The 20,491-nt window shown below is 37.3% G+C and overlaps 1 protein-coding gene across 1 annotated transcript; it reads right to left on the reverse strand.

The window, feature by feature from the left end:
- Positions 1–1,099: 1,099 nt before the first annotated feature.
- On the reverse strand, positions 1,100–19,584 carry LOC135695648 (uncharacterized). The gene is made up of 4 exons (XM_089114952.1): positions 18,463–19,584; positions 6,717–6,875; positions 5,816–6,031; positions 1,100–5,296 (listed from the first exon to the last, which is right to left on the reverse strand). The coding sequence occupies exons 1-4, from the start codon at positions 19,394–19,396 to the stop codon at positions 3,759–3,761; spliced, it is 2,847 nt and encodes a 948-aa protein (XP_088971078.1). The 5' UTR covers positions 19,397–19,584; the 3' UTR covers positions 1,100–3,758.
- Positions 19,585–20,491: the final 907 nt, after the last annotated feature.

Consider the following 20,491-nt stretch of genomic DNA (forward strand, 5'->3'; position numbering starts at 1 on the left):
CTTGAAGAGGTTTTCGCAAATTTGTTTTTCGTTCACTGCATTGTTCATAAATTTGTTTTGGGCATGTTTTGTAATAAATTCTATGCATCCACGTCAAGGATGTAGTTATTCGGTTCCCACCTAGCTTTATTCATGATTTATTCTGTAGATCTTGCACCTTTTATTTTATGAATCGTTTTTGCCTCTCCAGCATGCAATGCATCAACAGCGTTTAATATTGCAGGTGAAGATGTGCCCCATATTGCTATACAATAAGTGGCCGCACTAATAACTGTATTGAAGCAAATCTCTCCCTGGATTTATGTTGGTAGATAACGAATTCTTTTCAACTCTTTCATTTTGCCATTGAAACTGTTTGTAACTTTAGTCAGTTGCTTTTCCCAGCTAAGTTTGTCATCAATGATTATTCCTAAGCTTGTGCTTTGCCTAACATAGCTTTTACTGAAGTACCATATAAGATGGGTCATAAAGGACCAACGAATTTCTTTGGAGATAAAATCATTGCCTCTGCCTTGCCTGCATGAACTGTTAGCTGGTTCGTGGTGCACCAGTCAAGGAGCTCCCTTGCACTTGTATTGAGGCTATCTATTACTTCTTCAATGTTATCACCTGTAAAGAATATTGTAGTGTCATCAGCAAACATAATTAATTCCCCTCTTGTGGTAGAGTCAGGCAAGTCATTTACATGAATTGAGAACAGACGTGGACCTAGTAATGAGCCCTGAGGCACTCCAAACTCTATCTCTCTGATTGTTAATGTTCTTCCATTTACATCTGCATATTGCATCCTTTGACTTTGATAGTCACACATCCAATCATATAATCCACCACATCCAAACAATATTGCATGCATATTGATATAAATTCATAGTTCGAGAATGATAAGCTGATTTGACTCAACAAATTGTTTTTCGTCAGTTTTTTGCGAAGCATTGGTATGAGAGTATTTTAATTAAAAATCATTCAGCTTTCTTAATGTGACGTCTGTTTGTTTTTGTTACTGAAGCTGTTATCCCCATTTTAATGAAAATCGTCAAATATGAATTTAGCACTTTCAAGGCTAACTCTGTTATCAAAATAAAGCTGAAATTCAACCAAATTGTACACTGTAATTGCTTTATAAAGACTACATTTAAACAGCTCCAGATTAGTTTTTAAGCATTGCAAAGTTTTATGCTAACCTGTCATTTGTTGGTTATTAGATTTTTTCAAGGACTACTTTATTATTGTTCGCTGGGCAAATGTTTATATTCATAAGTGTGAATGGTGCGTTAAATACTTTTAATGAACGTTGTCACTGTTGCGTCGAGTAATGATTAAAGTTTCTCGCAGGAATCAGGTTTTAATCGTTATCGTTATTCGGGCTAGAATGGGCACTATCTTAGTTACTCCAATTCATCAAAATCAAACTCTGAATTTGTTGGCTGAGTTCCCTCTCACTTATCCTGTCTTCTCATACCTCAGTAAAGTCTGTACTGTGGTCACGCATGGACGACATGAATCCTTTTTTTCAGAAATTCAAAAGACGATAAGCCCCTCTGGCAAATGGGTATTTGGACTAGTAAATCCTTTACTTTGCAAATTTGTATACGAAACAACCGGTTCATGTTTGTGACTTTGAAACTTTGCAAATTTGTATACAGATTCGGTATATGTGAGTGGCTGAGGTTGTTGTCAAAGGCGTGACACAGTTAAGAAGCTCACCCATCCTCCTGACGTTTTCAGACGATATCTCTGGCGAGACATCTGACAACTCCAAGAAATTACTAGCATAAGTACTGAAACTCAAATGAACATTACCAAGACTAGACATAATGCAAAATATAATTTCCAAATGCTCCTTTCACAAACACAGCTCTTAAAAGTCTTAAAATGTTATAGAGACAATTCTTAACTGTTTGTGTTTGTAATTCGACAGAAAATTTGAAAAATAATTGCATTATGAGCGAATGAAGATCCTTACCAATCAAATATCCACTGGCCTTGGTTGACGAAAGGTGCATTAAAGAACACTAACAAGTGTCATATAACAAGTTTTCATCTGCACTATAGTCGAGGAAAAAGAAACCAAGGCGTTACATTCTCGCTATTGAAAAACCACTAGACAAAGTTTTTTCTTCTGTTTTTATTTAAAGTTGGTACAATTTCGAGCCATGCTTACTCAAGCTAATTAAAACTAACTAATTTAAATTACCAACGCTAAGTATAATGTAAACCAAATATAACCGATGTTGCATACGTTTTCCTTGTCCTTGTACAAGACCACAAGTACAATTGAATGACGTAAATTCTGAGACTTTTTTCTTGAATATTTGTAAGTAGAGGAATACATATCTCGTTTGGAACTGAGTTCCATAATTGGCTACATCTGTATGATACGGTATTGAATCCATATATTTTGTAATGCGGCTCCGCTGTTTTGAATTGTAAGTTCCTCAAGTAATATGAGCATTCATTTATAGAAAATATTTCAACCATAAAAGGTGGATTCAACCCGTTAAATGTTTCATAAATTTCTATCGCAAGATATTGTAAATTTTTCTTATGAGAAGTTATTGTTTTATTCTTTGTTAAAAGTTGTTCAAAAGTTGATTCATAATCATCATGAGCTATTCTCGTTGCTCTTTCATGATTCAGATGAAAGTGAAAAGACAACTTGAAGTTTCTAAATATATTTCTGTTATCTAGAAGTGCTCATAACGCATAATTTACTTTCTTATGTTTTGGCGGCGCCAGCCAATACGCTCTGCGGGGAGGGGGGGGGGGGGTGAACAAAATATTTTAGACAACGCCCCTTTTAGCACCAGAAAACGCCCTTTTACTAACAAGTAACGCAATTTCTACCTGAAGGGAACGCCCATGACTCACTTTTGGCTTTCGAAAGGCAGTTTGAAACCATAGGATTACATCGCAAAAAGTACGTTGCAAATGGACGAAATGCAAAATTGATTTTGCCGAGAATTTGGGGGGGGGAGGGGGGGGGGGACGCGCCGCTACTGGGCAAAGTTTTTGCAAATTTTTGCAAAAGGATTTGTAAATTTATTGAATTTGTGGAGATCATTTGTTTATTAATGTTTGAAGCCCGTAAACATGGATGCTACACTTTTTATAGCTTTCAAATCCTATTAGCCTTTTATCCCTTTGTAGAAGAGTTTAATTTAAAAAAAAACTATTTGACTTTATTAGGTTTAAAGAGACATTAGACTTATAAGCCGCTTTCTAAAATATGGTAGAGTACTTTTACAAAGAACTGATTGAATCTACTCAAAAAAATCTCAACTTTATTTCGCTTTATTTTGTTGCACTGATTATATAAATACTAAAATATCAAAATAATAATTTCAATTAATCTTTTTCTAAATATTTTCTTTAGCCACAGCTTTAGCAGGTACCAAATAAATTGCTGAAAATTAAACTATACTAAAAAATTGTATTTCATTATTTTCTAGTCATATTGCAGTCTTTGTAATACGACTTATAATATGGATTATAAAATACTTGAAATTGTGAATTGTCAAAGTCTAAATCTGAACAACCTTTTTTGGGGTACAAAAAGTGATTATGGCTTTGAAAAGCAAACATTCTGCATCATACTTAAAGCTTTTTCGTCTGACACTCCTCTTTAGAATAAGAGCCTTTATTCTGAAGTTTTCTACTCCGAGTAGTGTGAGACGAAAAAGCTTATCTTTTAATATGATATAAAATGTTTGCTTTTTTCAAAGCCATTTTCAAAACCTAAATTGCGATATCCCTTTAACTCATTTACAAAAGCAATACTTTCGAACATGAGGATAGGTTTTCTCGACACATCTTGCCTGTGTGCCATATTTGTTAATCCTACTAATGTCACTTTTGACTTTCATGGTCCCATCTCCAAAATCAAGGACAATCGCCTCAAACTTACCACCACCTGGCTTCGTTATGAATGAAACTTCATAAAGTATGTCCTTGAAAACATCCTTGTGCCATTCAACTATTTTGCAAGTTGCGCATTTTTCGTCCGAATCAGAATAATAGTATCTTTGAATGCGTTTGTTTGGTATCTTTTTGCCTATGTGTGTTATCCGGTCCAACTCAAGCCGTGCGCACATTTTTACTAGATTTTCGTCTTGGCCAATGAGATCGTTCATATAGTCAACAGCTTTGGTTGCTACTTTGGTTGCGATAGGGTCGGATACACTCACCTCTTCAAATGTTAGACAAGGACACCATAATTCAGGGACGCCAATTTCTTCACATGACCGAGAAGCGTTCAAATGCGTGAATAAACTGTTTCCAAATTTGATGTCGGTTGGTAAGGAAGGGTAGCTCAGGATGTGCTTAAGAGTGGCGTATATATCAAAGTGTGACGTAAGCAAATGGCTATTGCGTTTCATGTTTACCAGCAGGTCAGGGTACTCTTTTGCTATCCTTTCCGGGAGAGTAATACTAAGAAATGGCAACCGTTCTTCGATTTTGCCTTGAATCGTTTCACGCAAAGGTCCATAACGGGCACCGTGGTCCCCTAGAACTACTAGGATCGTATCGTTTAGGAGACCTCGTCCTTTTGTTTGTGACAGAAGTTGAACTACATCCCCATCTGCTCGTTGAACCGAAAAGAAATTTCCGTGGACGAGTTTTGAAGTCATGATCAAGGTGAATTTTCTTTTCCCTGGGTGTGTCTTGTACAAGCTCATCATGTAGTCCATATTAATTCGATGAAGAGAGCGATCTCCTATGCAAAATTGCGTGTCAAGGTAGCCAATGCAGTGTGGCATCGCATCAATCCAATATGGTCTGCCGTAATGAACCGTAGGGGACTGTAAAAAGCCCCAAAACCGTAAGTTGAATGCCCCTATTAAGGGGTCGTCCTCTGCAAACTGAGTGATATATCCGTTTTGGTGAAGATCTTTAAATATGAAAGGCCAATCGTCAATATAGCCTGCTCCTTTTATATTTCTTCTCGCTTCAGGCAGGTCAGTAATTCTTTTACCCGTTAGCATGGCGATAAGTTGAGGCGACGTTGCGTCACCAACAACTGTCTGTGCTTTGAAAATTACAGTGTTCTTGTCCGATTTCATGAAACTCATCGACCTCTGCATCGACCGGTGAAAATTTGCATTTGACTGTGAGTCGAACATAACAAACGCGATGTTAGATTTGAGCCCCTTGCCTTTGTTTTTTGGATCAATTTTTGGTAATTTGTCCTCTGGAATTGGTGCTGCATATAAATGAAAGTCAACGTGGAAGGTATTGTTTCTGAACACAAATAGCACCTTGAAGCAGTCTTGTTTTACAGGCACTTCTGCCTTCACATCTAAAAAATAAAAATATTTTCTCAGAAAGGTGATCTCCAAATAAAGAGAAAATAGTTTGGTCATAAGCAAAACATCTCACAGGCGCATTGCATAATCACATAGGATCATTGCAGTGGATCACATAATTACCTAGGATCATTGCAGTGCATCACACAATCACCTATGTAGGATCATTGAAGATCATCACACAATCACCTATGTAGGATCATTGCAGTGCATCACATAATCACCTAGGATCTTTGCAGTGCATCACACAATCACCTAGGATCATTGCAGTACATCACATAATCGCCTAGGATCATCGCAGTGCATCACACAATCACCTAGGATCATTGCAGTGCATCACACAATCAACCTTGATGGCAAGCATATTTTGTATTTCCTCTCAATTATTTACGGTAAAAAATTCATTAGCTTAAATTTGCCTTCATCATAAAGCAGCCAACTTTAAGTAAACTGATTACAATAATAGCAAATTACATTTTCATAGGCATTGAATGAAGAGAGCATCTAATTACCTTGATTCTGAGGTTCGATGAAGTAGAACTTTGCAGCTGTTGTATTACAGCTTGCCAACATGATCCGTTGATCATTAAGTTTTCCAGCATGGTTTTCGATTGTCAGACAAAGTCCAGTTGCTATGTGTTTTAGCGTACTATCATTTGCTATCGAAAATTGTGACTCGTTCGTTGAACACCTCTTCTCAATATCTACCTTACCATTGACTTTTGGTTCTGCAAAAAAAACAAGAAAGTTTGTTTTATACGATAAAATTCAGTACTATCATTCCTGGTAAGTGTGCTTAAGATTGATATCATTTAAACTAGACCATCTGGTTTAGTAGCATTATGGAGAGGGGGACGGTTGCAGATGTTTTGTTGATTTCACCGGGCAGTCTGTTATTTAGGGGGAAGTGGGAGTTGTTAAATCGAGACCCATTATTACTATAGGATATGGTCCTGGTGAGAAAATGTTGAAAAGAAAAAGACAAATAATCTGATTTACAGACAGATGAAGTACTGATGAAGATTGAAATTATAAAAGAAAAGCTAGCGCTATTTAATTTTCAACACGTGAGCATAACTTATACAGTGAAATATTTCCAAGTCTGCAAAATCAGTTGAATGTGCCATAGATTCCCTGAGATGTGGCCATCGGGACATTTTGAGTTTATTAACGGGATTGTTATTTTGGCCTGGCTCATACTATTTAGTGCCAGGGCCAAATTTGTGCTTGAGGAAAAGCTTTTACACATGTTAACATATCTCTGGCAATTTTTAACAGATCTTTGCCACTCAGAAGTATTTTATGCTGATCTTTATGATGTTCGTAATCCACAATGCTAAGAATATATTTTATGTGACGTCATCCCATTGCCACTTTACTGAAAAATACTGCGATTCTTTGAAGTAAGCATACCTGATATAAAGATGCAACTTTCTTTATGAAGAACATCTATCCGACCGTCAGATTTGAAATGGAAGAAATTCTGTGCTGTGCATGGCTTGTCAGTAACTCTCAATTTGTCAGTAATGTGCATATTCGCACCAAAACCGATGCAGCCCACCTGGTTCAATGCTGTCGAAAGTTCATAAGAATTAATGCATCTTTTACTGTAATAGTTTGAAAGCAAATTAAAAAGTATATCAATGCCTGTATTTATAAAGAAATGAATTCCGTTTTAAGATTAAAATCAATCAAACACAGCAAATGTATGCCTTAAAAGAGTAAAACGCTTTAAACGATTACAAGAAATGACTGCAATAAGGAGAGAATCTGAAGGGCGTCGTAGTAAAAATTTTCTGCTCGCTCCACTAGGCCTCGTCTTTCGGTTGCGCTCCAGGGCCTCCAAAACCTCTCGGTGGTCCTGCATAAAACTGCATTGCCGCTCCTCTTTCTTTGAATATACCGGCCTGGATTTGTTTAATTATCGAAAACTAGTTATGCACTGGTTTTTGAATGATCGGATGTCTGTTTTTTTACTTTGATGGGTTGATTATAATTTTTTCATTGTGAAAGAAAGTCATCGTTTCACTGGCGTCTTTTTCATGTGGCCTCAGTGCTTTTACTTTAGTGCTTATGTTGCTTTGTTGCGGTTACAGTGGACAGCAAGCAATACAGTTCTTAAGTGATGACGTCACAAAAGTATGTTTTTAGAATTTTTTAATGTGGATACCATAACCTGAAGAAGATCATGAAATACCTCTACAACCGATCTTGCATTTTTAGAAGTAATTCATGCTACTATTTTAGATAATGTGGTCAAAATTCATGGATTTAAGGATATATTTTTATGACGTTACACCTAGAACATGATTGATTCCAGCGGTTGTACAGCAAGGAGGCGTTTTCGGCACACAAGGCGGTCATTTTCATTGTAGCTTTCACCAAGGCTGTACTAGCTTTGGTTGCATCTCAAGGTGAACAAAGCAAGCAAATATTACCGCGATTGACCAGGCCAGTGCAACGCAGGACCAACTAGGCCACGGCCTAGAGCCAAGAGCATTGTGCCAGAGGGGTTTTGGGAATGTCACACCATACAAAATAGTAGCTTGCTAAGAAAATTATAAGTAAAAAATTTATTGCTTATTGTTTTCCGTTGCGGAACTTGTAAAGTTTTCTGACGTTTTCTGAATGGGAAGGAAATTGATGTTGGATTTTTCTCCCCATCCTAGTTGTTAATACCCTGGGTACCAGACTCACTATATAAAATAATAGAGAGTCTCTATTTTATTTTATACATAGTGAGTCTGGTACCCAGGGTAAGTTGTTAAATGGGAAGAACACAAGTTCATCTTCGATCTTCTCATCCCCTGAAGATAATTCTTCTTTTTCTAGTATACTTAATTCTCTTTCAGTCATAAAGTCTCACGCAGTCATAAAGCTACCCTGGGTGCCAGAGCCTCAGAGAGTCAAAGGCTGAAGAACGGGGGAAGGAATTGCGAAGGAGAATGGACGCATTTCCTTTCCCCCGTTCTTCATCCTTCGACTCTCTGAGGCTCTGGCACCCAGGGTATCATAAAGCATAAATGGCTTGGCTCTCTTCGCTTCACGAATTTCTTTATCTGCCGCATCTGCTCCAATTCGATATGTGGCACTCGAGATCATTTGTATCAGTCATAAGTCAAACACACAAATGTAGTTAGTCATTGGTCTTACGTTTTACACTAAATTTGTCATTATAGTCAGTAAGCAAAATAGTCAGTTAGTCACCTAGTAAAAACCACTTGTACCCTTTCATGTCTCGAAATAAAAAAGAATAAGACAATGGTAGTATCTGCATTAATTATTCAAAGATTTCTTTTATGCCTTTTGTGTTTGTCAAATTTCCCTAAGCTTTTGGAAGAAGCGTCGAAGGCAATTCAAATGAGCTCTTGGTCCCATGACATGCGACACAGACGGAATCCCGACACATAACGAGGGGTCAATCGACAACTGGTCCTGCTGGTTACCTGGCTTTAGAAGTTGCTTGCCACATTGTATTTTTAAGACCGCGGCGAAATCATACCAGTTGTTTTTTTCTGCGGCACAATCTATTAGCAAAAATAAAATGAGTTTCAGTACGATTAGGAGACTGAAGAGCTACGTTCGCAGTTCCAGGCCCTTGGGGTTTATTAGGCGATTTGCATGTTGTTGGTTGGTGAAAAGAACTTCTTTGATGGCATTGATCTTACTGAAGCAGCATTGAAATCGCCTTGAAAAAATCTACTAACTTTTCACAAGACGTCCATAATTACATAGCTTCCGACGTTATCCAGATCACCCTAGCCTACCTAGACCACCCAGGTTCAGAGATTTTGGCCTGAACTGAAGCAAATCCTTCAATGTTGCATAGCTAAAATTTATAAAAAAGACACCAGAAAATTAATTTTAACCATCAAATAGCTTTCAGCTTGTAGATATTCATTCGAAAATTGAGAGTTGGTGTCTGGAAGAACTACAGAATTAAGTACACTGGGGTCGCAAACGTATGGAAACGATGCTTACAATGGCTGCTCACAAAAGCCAAAGGCCTAAGCCGAGAAGTTTTGAAAACCAAGGTTAAGATGTAAGTGATTTAGGAGGTGACAAGAGCTTTTAAGTGAAAACAAGTTTCAATATTATTATACTGCTTTTGGGGAAAGAATCAGGGAAACATTGGACCAGTGCTTCAGAAAAGTTCTGGAAAACGTTATCAAAGGGATTATTAATCAATGCGATAAAATACAGGTAAAATTTATGAAGCATAAGATAATCAATCGAAACTTGAATCTGAACACGTGCACCTTTGTTGTCAATAATAATAATAATGATAATAATAAAGTTCTGGAAAACGTTATCAAAGGGGTTATTAACCAATGCGATAAAATACAGATGAAATTTATGAAGCATAAGATAGCAATCTAAACTTGAATCTGAACACGTGTACCTTTGTTGTCAATAATAATAATAATGCTAATAATGGAAACATTTCATTTTCAATTCAACTTAAACTACAATTAGAAATCTCACTATTACAAGGTAATTTGCAATTGGCTAGCCTGGTTTTACAAGAAAATACTATAACAATCGTAAGGTAAAAGGAAAAACTGAGAAAAAATAAAACAACCAAAGTTAAAAAGGATGTAATTCCGGATTTGTCCATGGCTTATTTTTGCAACAAAATATGAAGAACGTAGTACGGAAAACCCTCCTTACAAGAGATACAAAAAATTGTTCTTAATAGCACAGCACATGTACTAAGGCGAGCACTTACCATATAAACTACTTATTGTTATACTTGTTGAATTTTTTTTATAAACAAATATCTATTTTTATACACAAATTTTTATATTTTCATATTTTTCATTTTTTTAAAACTCTTCCTAACAATACCCCGCATTATCCGCAATACAAAACTTTCAATTTCACTCACCCTAGGTCGCTGAGAGCGACCCGGTGTTTGATCTTACAAAATGCTAATCTAAAGAAAATACTATAATAATAATAAGTATAATGAAGGTATTTTATAGCGCCGTATTTTCCCAGGACTCATAGGCGCTTAACAACATAAAATTACATAAAAATGATTAACATAAAAATTTAGACTAAAGAGTATAATTTACATTAGTTGATGAAATATACATGATCTTATGCGCTTAACGAAATAACCATTACTGAAATTAATATAAGTTAACCTACAGAATATCATTTATATTGAAAGTCTCTTCACTATATTTGATATCTAGAGTAATCTTACCTAGAGTAATAGGATCTAAATAGGTATGTCTTTAATGCCTGCTATAAAAATAAAAATATCACTGAGAAGCAGGGTTTTTTAAATGAAAATTTAGAGTTACACATTTTTCTCGGGAGCATAGTGTTGAAGGAACTATTATTGGTTCTTAAAAGTATAAACAAAATGTACATTAATCGCAGGGTACAGGTAGCTTGTGCCCCAGACCAGTGGCGTAGCAAGGGTTGGAAGATTGGAGGGGCAAAGAGGGAAGGCTTTGCCCCCGGGAAAATTTTTGCTGACCACACCCTTAAGAATTTGGGAAAACGCTCCTTTTTTCTAAATTTGCTTGGAAAAGCTATGGCAATTTTGCGCGGCAATGGTTGGCTAATCAGACACAATAACCGACACATAGCTTTTTGTGGCTGATTCCTGTTCTATTTCTTCTATTTCTTTCACAATTCATTATCGACTCAAAAATGATATAGCGACTATGAAGTTTCGTAAAAATTATATTTCCTCTACATCGAATATCTTCTATATTTATTATCTATATATCCCAATAGGTTGTTGTTTAATTTGAGCACCATCTTTATTATCTTTTTTGTGTCTCATCATTGAAACTTTTGTTTGTTTTTTCTTTAAATTCTTTGTTCATTATTTAATGAACAGAACATTATTTGAACATTATCTAAAGCAAATTTTAAAACTGCGCTAATTTTTCTTTAGAACTGCGCAAAAAAACTGCATATTTTGTGTAGAACTGCACGTTTAAAAAAACCCTGAGGCTCTAGCTAATAATAATAATATCAGGTAAACAATTTCTAAAGCTGTCTTTTAGTGATCAACATAAATGGTTTGGGTGGAGAAACTTTCATTTCAAAGGCACAATAAAGGAAGAAAGTTTCAGTTTAATTTTTTACTGTTGTGTGCTTAGATAATGATCAAATCAGAGTTGAAGATAAAAAGGCTTTAAAGTCAAATGAGGACTGACCCACTTTGTGAAGTTTTAAAGTCAAACATAACTGTTAAAATAGTACTTCATGGTCATCTTTCGTAACTGCTCAGAAGACCATTTAAAGAATTATTTTGAGCTAGTGCATCAAATTTTCGCTGAATTTCTTCTCAGAAAACAGCAAACCAATCATTAAATATCCATCTGAAGTCGGTGTAATGGTAGCCTGCGCGCAGACTTACTGGTTTTCCCAAAGATCAATTTAGTTGAGTGGGAAAATTTTGGGTTTCTCTCTCAGTAGAGCAAACCTAAGTATTCCATTCAACTAAATTCATCTCTAGGAAAGCCAGTCGTGTCTGCGCACAGGCTAGTGGAATTGCGAATGCGTTTTCCCGCCAAAACCTATCGTTTCCGAGCCCCTTCACCTTGTAATTCTGTTTTTTTAAATTGGTCAACATAGGCCCTTGGCCACGGCGAGCCTCCATTTTTACCTACCGTTTCCATATTTTTGTGACCCCAGTGTTCACTGAGTCCCAGAAAATGTTTTCGCCTGACTGACAAAACTACATCCAAGGCCTACACTTGCACCTAACCATAGAGTGTTCCTGCTAAAGTTCACGATTGTGCTGGAAACTTGAGAATACGTCAGTGTTCTAGCAGGGTTATATGCGCGTGTGTACCATAGAGTGGTGTGTACCTACTCCTCGTAACTAATTGCTTCGGACAAACCACTTACGCTTTATTTTCTAAACAATGGAGCCGCGAGCTGGTCTCCCCAACAAGGAAGCAAAACTAGATCAGCATTAATACGGTCAGCATATTAATAATGTAATGAAGTGTTTGATTGCGATACTGACAAATTGAATTTCGATGCATTTTCTATTACTGCAATCCTCTCAAAAAATTTATGAAATTCCAACCCTGTTTTTCTAGCCTGCTTGCAGACTCTACGGAGGAGAAGAACTCTACGAATGGTTTTTTCTCCTCCATAGAGTTTGCACGCAGGCTATGTTTTTCCTAGACGTGAAAGTATCTTACTTAAAGACCAGTGGCGGGGTGGCTATATTTTTCCTGGGGTGGCCAAGTCGATTTTTGCACCCTATCTTATATAAAAGAACGTGTTTCTGGAAGAGAAATTTTTGCAACTTGAATTCAAAATCTTATAAATAAGTTTTGATTGAAAATGCGAGTATAAGTGGAAAAATTCAGAGTAACATAACGTAGAACAAATTTTTGTTTGGGGCTCCTTAGTTTTTTAGCTAAAAGTTACCTTAGTCCATTATGCCACTGCTTATGGGGTATTTTATCAGCCTAGTGTTGTAAAGTACTGCGTAGCGGCGTGCGCAGCGGATTGCAGCTCAGCACGTCGGCGGTGATTATATTAGATTGGAGTAGGGAGTAGGAACACGCGGTGTTGTAAAGTGATTGCAGTTATAAATATATAAAAAGGTTTTGTTGATAATATGCAAAGGGTGTTTTCTCTCTCAATTCTCTGCGTAGCCCGGTCCACGGTTTAAAGTTTATAACATATGGCGCCCAATGTGGGGCAGGGCAGATAAAATTTGAGGATTTAGCGAGAACGATGGCAACGGAAGGCCACGAAGGTCAACAAATGGAACGATTGAAGGTAATACGTAGGGAAAATCGTGCAGTCGTTACGAAGCTGCAGAGGGAAGCTGAAAGAGTATTTCACGAGCAAGATGGCTCAGAGGTTACTGAAGTGGCTGCAAGGCTAGAATCGTTAGCTGTCACGTTGACAGGTAAGCATGCCTATTTACATAAACTGGACGAGGACATTTTGAACAATTGCGAAACGGACGAGGTCGAACAAGAAATTATAGAAAGGGCAGAATGGGATACAAAGATAAACGAATGTCTAAGCAAAATCAAGTTGTTTAAAAAAGACAGGCAGGGGATCCGTCCAGTAAGAGGATTGCCACTAGAAAATGGAGAAGTGTCACCGACGACTAGCAGAAATTATGTTACAGAGACACTTGGCTCAGTGCATTCTCCATTACGACAAAGCAGTGTTTTACATGGAAGCGCAGTAGGTAGTTCTGTGGGAGTTAGACTACCTAAGATTTCGTTGCCAAAATTTAAAGGTGATCTAACCAAATTCACGTCGTTTTGGCAGAGTTTTGAGTGCTCGGTGCACTTAAACGACTCGGTATCCACAGTTAACAAGTTAAATTACTTGCTGAGCTTATTGGAAGGGCCGGCCTACAAGGCGGTCGAGGGATTATAGTTGACAGAAGAAAACTATGCACATGCAGGACATATACTGAAAACAAGATTTGGAGGAAAGCAGCAAATCGTCAATTCACATATGCAGTCATTATTGAAGCTGCAGTCATTGCCGAATGAAAACACCGAACAGCTTCGTAGAATTTATGACGAAATAAATGTCCACGTTAGAGGGCTAGAAACTCTGGGAATGCCGTCCGAAAGTTACAGGAGCTTGCTTATCCCTCTGATCATGTCGCGAATGCCGAAGGTGATTACTGTTCAAATTGTGCGTAAAACGTCTGAGGAAATCTGGCAAATTGATGAAATTCTGAAGATACTGCAAGGAGAAATCGAAGCCCGAGAAATTGGAGCGAAAATAGCTGCAAGCGAAAACAATACGGAACGAAAGGAAACTTACGAACGAGCAAGGGCAAGAATCAGCGGCACCACGAAAACGTTCATTGCCAAAATCGAAAATGATCGCGGAAATGTAACTTGTTTCTTTTGTAAGAAAGGACACTGGGCCTCAGAGTCCACTGAAATAAAAGACGCGAAGAAGAGAAAGGAATTTATTATCGGTGCACGACGATGTTTTCGTTGCTTGAAGGTGGGGCATCGAGCAAATGAGAAGCCTTAAAAACCATTTGTACGAAATAGGGTCAGTCAAACAAAGCAAATAACAACCAAGGAGAGTTGGTTTTTTTTGCCCGGGAAATTTAAACCCTGCAGACATTCCATCAAGAGGTAAAAACATGCAAAATTTGGGCGCTGATTCTTTTTGGTGGGAGGGTCCTATGTTTCTGAAGTATCCCCCACGAAATGGCCTAAAAAGAAATCATGTCGGAATCAGAGAACACCATTGCCATGAATGAAAAAACATGTAGTCCGCCAGTAATAACGCATACAGTTCTCAATAAGTCTTACGAAGACACAGTGTTTATTAATTCAGAAACTGTAGAGTTTAATCGGTTTTCGTCTAGAATGAAGTTGTTAAGATCTGTGGCATGGGTATTTCGGTTCATTGCTAACATTAAGGCAAGAATTAAGAAGTTTGAACCAGAGGTAAGTAGTCAAGTAACGACAGAAGAAATAGAGAAGGCTGAAAATTATGTTCTGAAAGTCGTTCAAGGTGAGGCTTTTGCTAAGGAAATTGAATGTCTTCGTGAAAAAAGGGTTTCAAAGTTACCTTTGATTAATCAGTTCAATCTGTTTATTGATGAGGAACAAATATTACGTTGCAAGTCACGCCTTGGCAATGCAGCTTTCACAGATGTGGAGAAAAAGCCTATTATTTTGCCATCAAAATTGTACTATTCTGAACTTGTAGTGCATGAAGCACACTTGAAGGTATTTCATAATGGCATTGGAGAGACGCTAAGTTGTATAAGGGAACGTTATTGGATATTAAGAGGCAGAGAGATAGTCAAGAAGATATTAAGAAGGTGCATACCGTGTAAAAGAATTGAAGGACTGCCATTTAAATGAAATATCACTCCAGAACTTCCCGAATTTAGAGTAGATGATAGTCCACTATTTAGTAACACAGGAGTTGATTTCGCGGGTCCACTTTATGTAAAGGGCGTAGACAAAAATGAAGAGAAATGTTGCGTATGCTTGTTCACATGCGCTTCGACCAGAGCGGTTCATTTAGAGTTGATAGAATCTTTAGATGTGCCTTCATTTATTCGTGCCTTTCGTAGGTTTTGTGCTAGAAGAGGTGTACCTGGATTAATCATGAGTGATAATGCCAAGACGTATTAGGCAATGTCAAAGGAAGTAAAGAAACTATTTCATTCCCCCAAGCTATACGAGCATCTCACAAGTCAATGTGTCAGATGGAAATTTATCGTAGAAAAAAGTCCATGGATAGGTGGTTGGTGGGAGAGATTAGTTAGAAGCGTGAAGCGTTGTTTGATCAAGAATATAGGACACGCATTCCTAAGTTTTCAGGAATTAAACACCATTTTAGTTGAAATAGAAGCTGTCATAAATTCAAGGCCACTTACCTATATGCATGAAGATTTAAGGGGAATATCGTATCCTTTGACACCGTCGCAACTTGTAAATGGAAGAAATTTAGCACAATCTTCTAACCATAGACATACAGAAATCCTTAGCACATACGAAGCCTTGTCCAACAGAGCAAGGTACCATCATAAATTGTTAGCAAGATTCACTCAGCGTTGGAAAAAGGAATATATTGTAGGACTTATGGAAGTCTTTAAATCGAAACAGATTCCTAACAGTATTTCTATATCTACAGGAGATGTAGTTCTATTGAAGAATGAGCAGACAGAAAGGTGCTTTTGGAAAATGGGAAAAATTACAGAATTGTTGCCAGGAAAAGACGGGTATGTAAGAGCGGCAAGGCTTGAGATCCCAACGGAAACAGGAGGTAAACGTGTATTTACTCGCTCAATTAAACATCTGATTCCATTAGAACTCCATGTAAGTAAAAACATCGAAGAGTCTTCTAACAACGAAGATACGCATTTGCGCAAGATCAGCGAATTGCCGCAAAAGGACACGCAGACTCTCGATAGGCCAAGGCGCAATGCTGCAATAATAGGAGAACTGAACCGACGTTATAAAGTTTTGTAGTTTTATATCGCATTTATACTGCTTTGTTATGTTATGTTGATATTTCTTATTGCAACAAGCTGTTATTAAATTTGAACTATATCGTGTAATTTAGATCACAATAAGTGATCAACCCCCGGGAGTGTGTGGTAAAGTACTGCGTAGCGGCGTGCGCAGCGGATTGCAGCTCAGCACGTCGGCGGTGATTATATTAGATTGGAGTAGGGAGTAGGAACACGCGGTGTTGTAAAGTGATTGCAGTTATAAATATATAAAAAGGTTTTGTTGATAATATGCAAAGGGTGTTTTCTCTCTCAATTCTCTGCGTGGCCCGGTCCACGGTTTAAAGTTTATAACACCTAGTGTTTATGATGCATGATATACAAACATGGTTCAAGTTTGTTATTCTTTAGTAGTTATTAAATAGTAGTTCTTTCAACAGCAAAATAATCAAGTTTAGTCACATAGGAGGACCTCCCAAAAATTTAACAAATTACTATACCGCTCAGAATAGACACTTAGACGATGCTCAGAAAAAACATCGATTTTGATTTCTAGAACAAATTTTGGAGGGGAGGATTCATGCGTCGGGAAAAGAATGAAAGGGTGACTTTTGGTTCGCATCGATGTTAATAACAAGAAGTTGCTGTATTGATTGCCAGGGTGGATTCCATATACTTAGGCCAAAAGATCTTCGGCGTACACTCAGGTTTTTTGGCTTTCTGAGTGCAAACTAATAGAAAACATTTTTGGCATACGTAAAATTTTCGTTATTCTGCGTGCTAAACATGAAGCCACAAATCAGGGCCTATTTTAGTGTGCAGTATTACACACTTTGTGCAGTATTAATTTAAAAACGTGCAGTATTGATTTCCAAAATGTCTTTTTGCGGCTATCCCAGATTCCTGCTTTGTTCACAAAATGTGAATTTTCCTCGTCAGTTCGATATAGAGTTCATGTATTGTAATTCTCGTATAACCATCGGAAAGACTCTCTTATCAAAACTTAAAACAAAGCGAAATGCCAAGAACCAAAAACAAAACATCTACTTGTAAATGTCAGAATTGCTGTAAATTTCGTAATTTGATCTTGTCGAAAATAAAACATTCAGTAATAATTTATCAGTTGCCCTAACATGCTCTGGGCATCTAGCAGAAGCTCACTTAACTTAACTAAAAGAAAGACAAAGAGCCGAATAAAACTTTTTTGTTGTACTGTCCGGACAAAACATGAGATAGTTAGTAACTCCGTTTACAAGAGATAAATGAGTATGTTTCTATTCAGGTTTTGTAGCTACTTTTCGTTTTGTTGCTGTTTTGAAATGTCATTGTTGATTGTGTATATTATCGTCTGTCTGTTTGTGATTTCTGCGTCATGGCGTATACACATCTTCAAAATTCGGGCCATTTCCTCGCTACACTTGCATGGCCAAGATACCTGGGGTTTGCATGGGTTTGCACTGTTTGCAACAAAAAATTTCCTATAAAAAATATGATTATAAATGTGCAGTATTGAAAATTTCTTAAAATAGGCCCTGCCACAAATGTTGATTGGGTCATGGCAACGTAACGTGCTTACTAGATTGTAGAATCACACGTTTTATTAGATTGTTCACAGCAAGTTACAGCAAAGTGTTCTACCCGTGTACGATCAATTTTGATGTTCCTAGCCAAACATTACAAGCAAACAATTGTGGCTCCCCCTTATCTCCATTTGCGCCCATATTCAGGGGGGCCATGCACCCCCTGGCCCCCCTCCTACCACGCCACTGTTAAAGACCCACTTTCAACCAACAAGAAGCCTCTAAAAAGAAATTCTTTGCGACACTCCATTACAAATTGCAAGCAACTAGCGAGGAAGATAATTGCAAACAAAAGTATAATGATCACTATTGTTTTTGAATGAAGTGCAAACATGACTGAAGCACGTTTCACGTTGCTTTGTCAATTTCCACGCAAATACTTTTTGAAAATATTTTTACTACCTGCTGGAATTTTCTGGTAACTTCTTCTAGAGCCAATTTGGCTTACGATGCCATCCAGCTTTAAAATTCGTATTCAACACTACTCTTTTCGCATTGAGGTATGGAATCATAGTTTTCATACTTCAACTTCTATTTATCTTTCTGGATTTCTTCTAATAACTAACGATCTAATTCTAATAACGAACTAATAATATCTACAAATGATTAAATTGGTTTCTAAACATACCTTCTTTCAGTTCCAATTTTTTCAAGGATTTAGTGAAAGAAACCCATTCATAAAAATCAAGCCAAAAATCGTAGTATCTATCGATCCAAATAACAGCTGCACCTTTAACATTCTTGACATCGAACTTGATCAAGTCATCTTCAATTCTACTGAGTACTGTTCCATTGCACTTCAATTTGGGCAGCTTTTTCACGAATTGTGTGACGACGGGGTTGAACGGGTCAACCTTGGGTACTTCACAGGCGGCCCGAGCAGTTGCTAGATCCTCTTTACTCAAACCATCTTTGCTCGATTCTGATTGTTCGGTAGTTTTTACATTGACTGTTGACGAAATAATAGACGATTTGCTAGACTCTTTTGGTCTGGTAGTTTGTGCTTTTGCTGTCGACGGAACAGCAGTCCATTCAGTGGATAGTGTGGGATCCGTAGCTTGTTTTTTCGTTGTTACATGAGTAGGTAAATTTTCTTTTGTCGTTCCAACTGTTTCACTTGTCGCTTGCGCTGATTCAGTTGTTGGTTCACTAGTGGCTGTTCTTCCGTTGTCCATATCATTTTGACTCTTACTGCTCAAGCTGACTCGTTCGAGAGGTTTTATTGCGTCCTCTTCTCCTTTCTCTACCGTATCATTTTTCTTGTGCATCAGTACAAAATGATCTGGTGCACCTTTTCCCTTTTCCTTAACGTACGTATCAAATTTATCATTTTCAGTAGAGAAGTGATGTACTGCGACCAGCAAATCGCGCCTTAGAGTAAGCTGGTTGTCTTGTAGTGTTTTGAATTTTTGCTGCAATGCGGTCAGTCCGTTAATCAGATCTTTAATACTATAGCCAGTTCCTTCGTTGCTTTGATTATATGCAGTATAAATGTTTACCAACAAGATGCAAAACGCCGCTGTAATTGCTACAGTTTTCGACACGTATAGCAGACGCATCATTGCAGCTAACAAGAGCAAATGAAAAGAAATCGAGTGACTGCAACTTGAAGGGTCCGATACAGAGTAGTCACCATGGCAACAACACTGTGTTTGAGCTATTTCGACGCAGTCGGAGCTGAGGGGGCGAAATGAGCCTTTCCCATCCCAATAATTTTCATGCACATTTAGATGCCCCCGTAAAAAAAATAAAGCAAGAGTCAGTGTTGGATTAACATATGTGCAGCTTGCTTTAGAATTAAAAGCTTCGGTGTCCTTTTAAAAAAGGGTTATCCTCACTCCCTGAGCTGGAGGCAGACAACCACGATTCAAGAACGGAACACCATGACCTAATTTCGACATGTTTTTTGCAAAAGATGTTTTTAAGAAAGGGTTCGACATCATTTTAAATTGAAATCTTTTTCTTAAACTACAATTTGAGAACGGAACCTTATCAAAAAATCCGGCGTGGCAATTATGATGACAAATGGTGATCAGTAACTTCTTGCTTCCTTTCTAGAAAATAGCTGCTATTTTCGTTAAGTTTAAAACTGAACTGAAATCATCAAATATCAACAATAGTCAATTAGTGTTTAGAGAGTTACTGTGTGCAGTATTAAGAAAGGATCTCTCGAACTTTAATGAAAAGATAGATGTACTTTGAAAATTTACAGTTAAAATTGCTCTAAAAATTTAACGAATTTAGCCCTTAAAATCTTCAACAATAGATTTGCAAGATAGGGATATTTCTACAAAATATTTGCCGCAGGACAAAAGATAAACGGCTTCCCATTTTTCTTCTTTATTCATGCATTTTTGCATAGTAGAACGAAGGACAAATTAAAGAGAATCTAGGTGGTTTCGAACTAAATCATTGTATTTTCTGTATTTATCCAGGAAACAGTCACAGTTTTAACTCACATTCTGACATGAAGGGATAAGGGGCTATGAGTTTAATTCTCTACAATTTAAAGACTTTTCGAGCTTAAACTCCAGATTTAAAATGTTTATGAAATTATAATGGGACTTCATTAGGGCAAGCAGGGTTTACTTTAAGAAAATTTTATCTCTTATTCAAAGATTTTTAGCAATTTGGGTGTTGCCTTTTGAAAATTTTCA

This window comes from Rhopilema esculentum, chromosome 21 (assembly GCF_057945365.1).
Source record: "Rhopilema esculentum isolate cy_ngs chromosome 21, ASM5794536v1, whole genome shotgun sequence".
Classification (NCBI taxonomy): Eukaryota; Metazoa; Cnidaria; class Scyphozoa; order Rhizostomeae; family Rhizostomatidae; genus Rhopilema; species Rhopilema esculentum.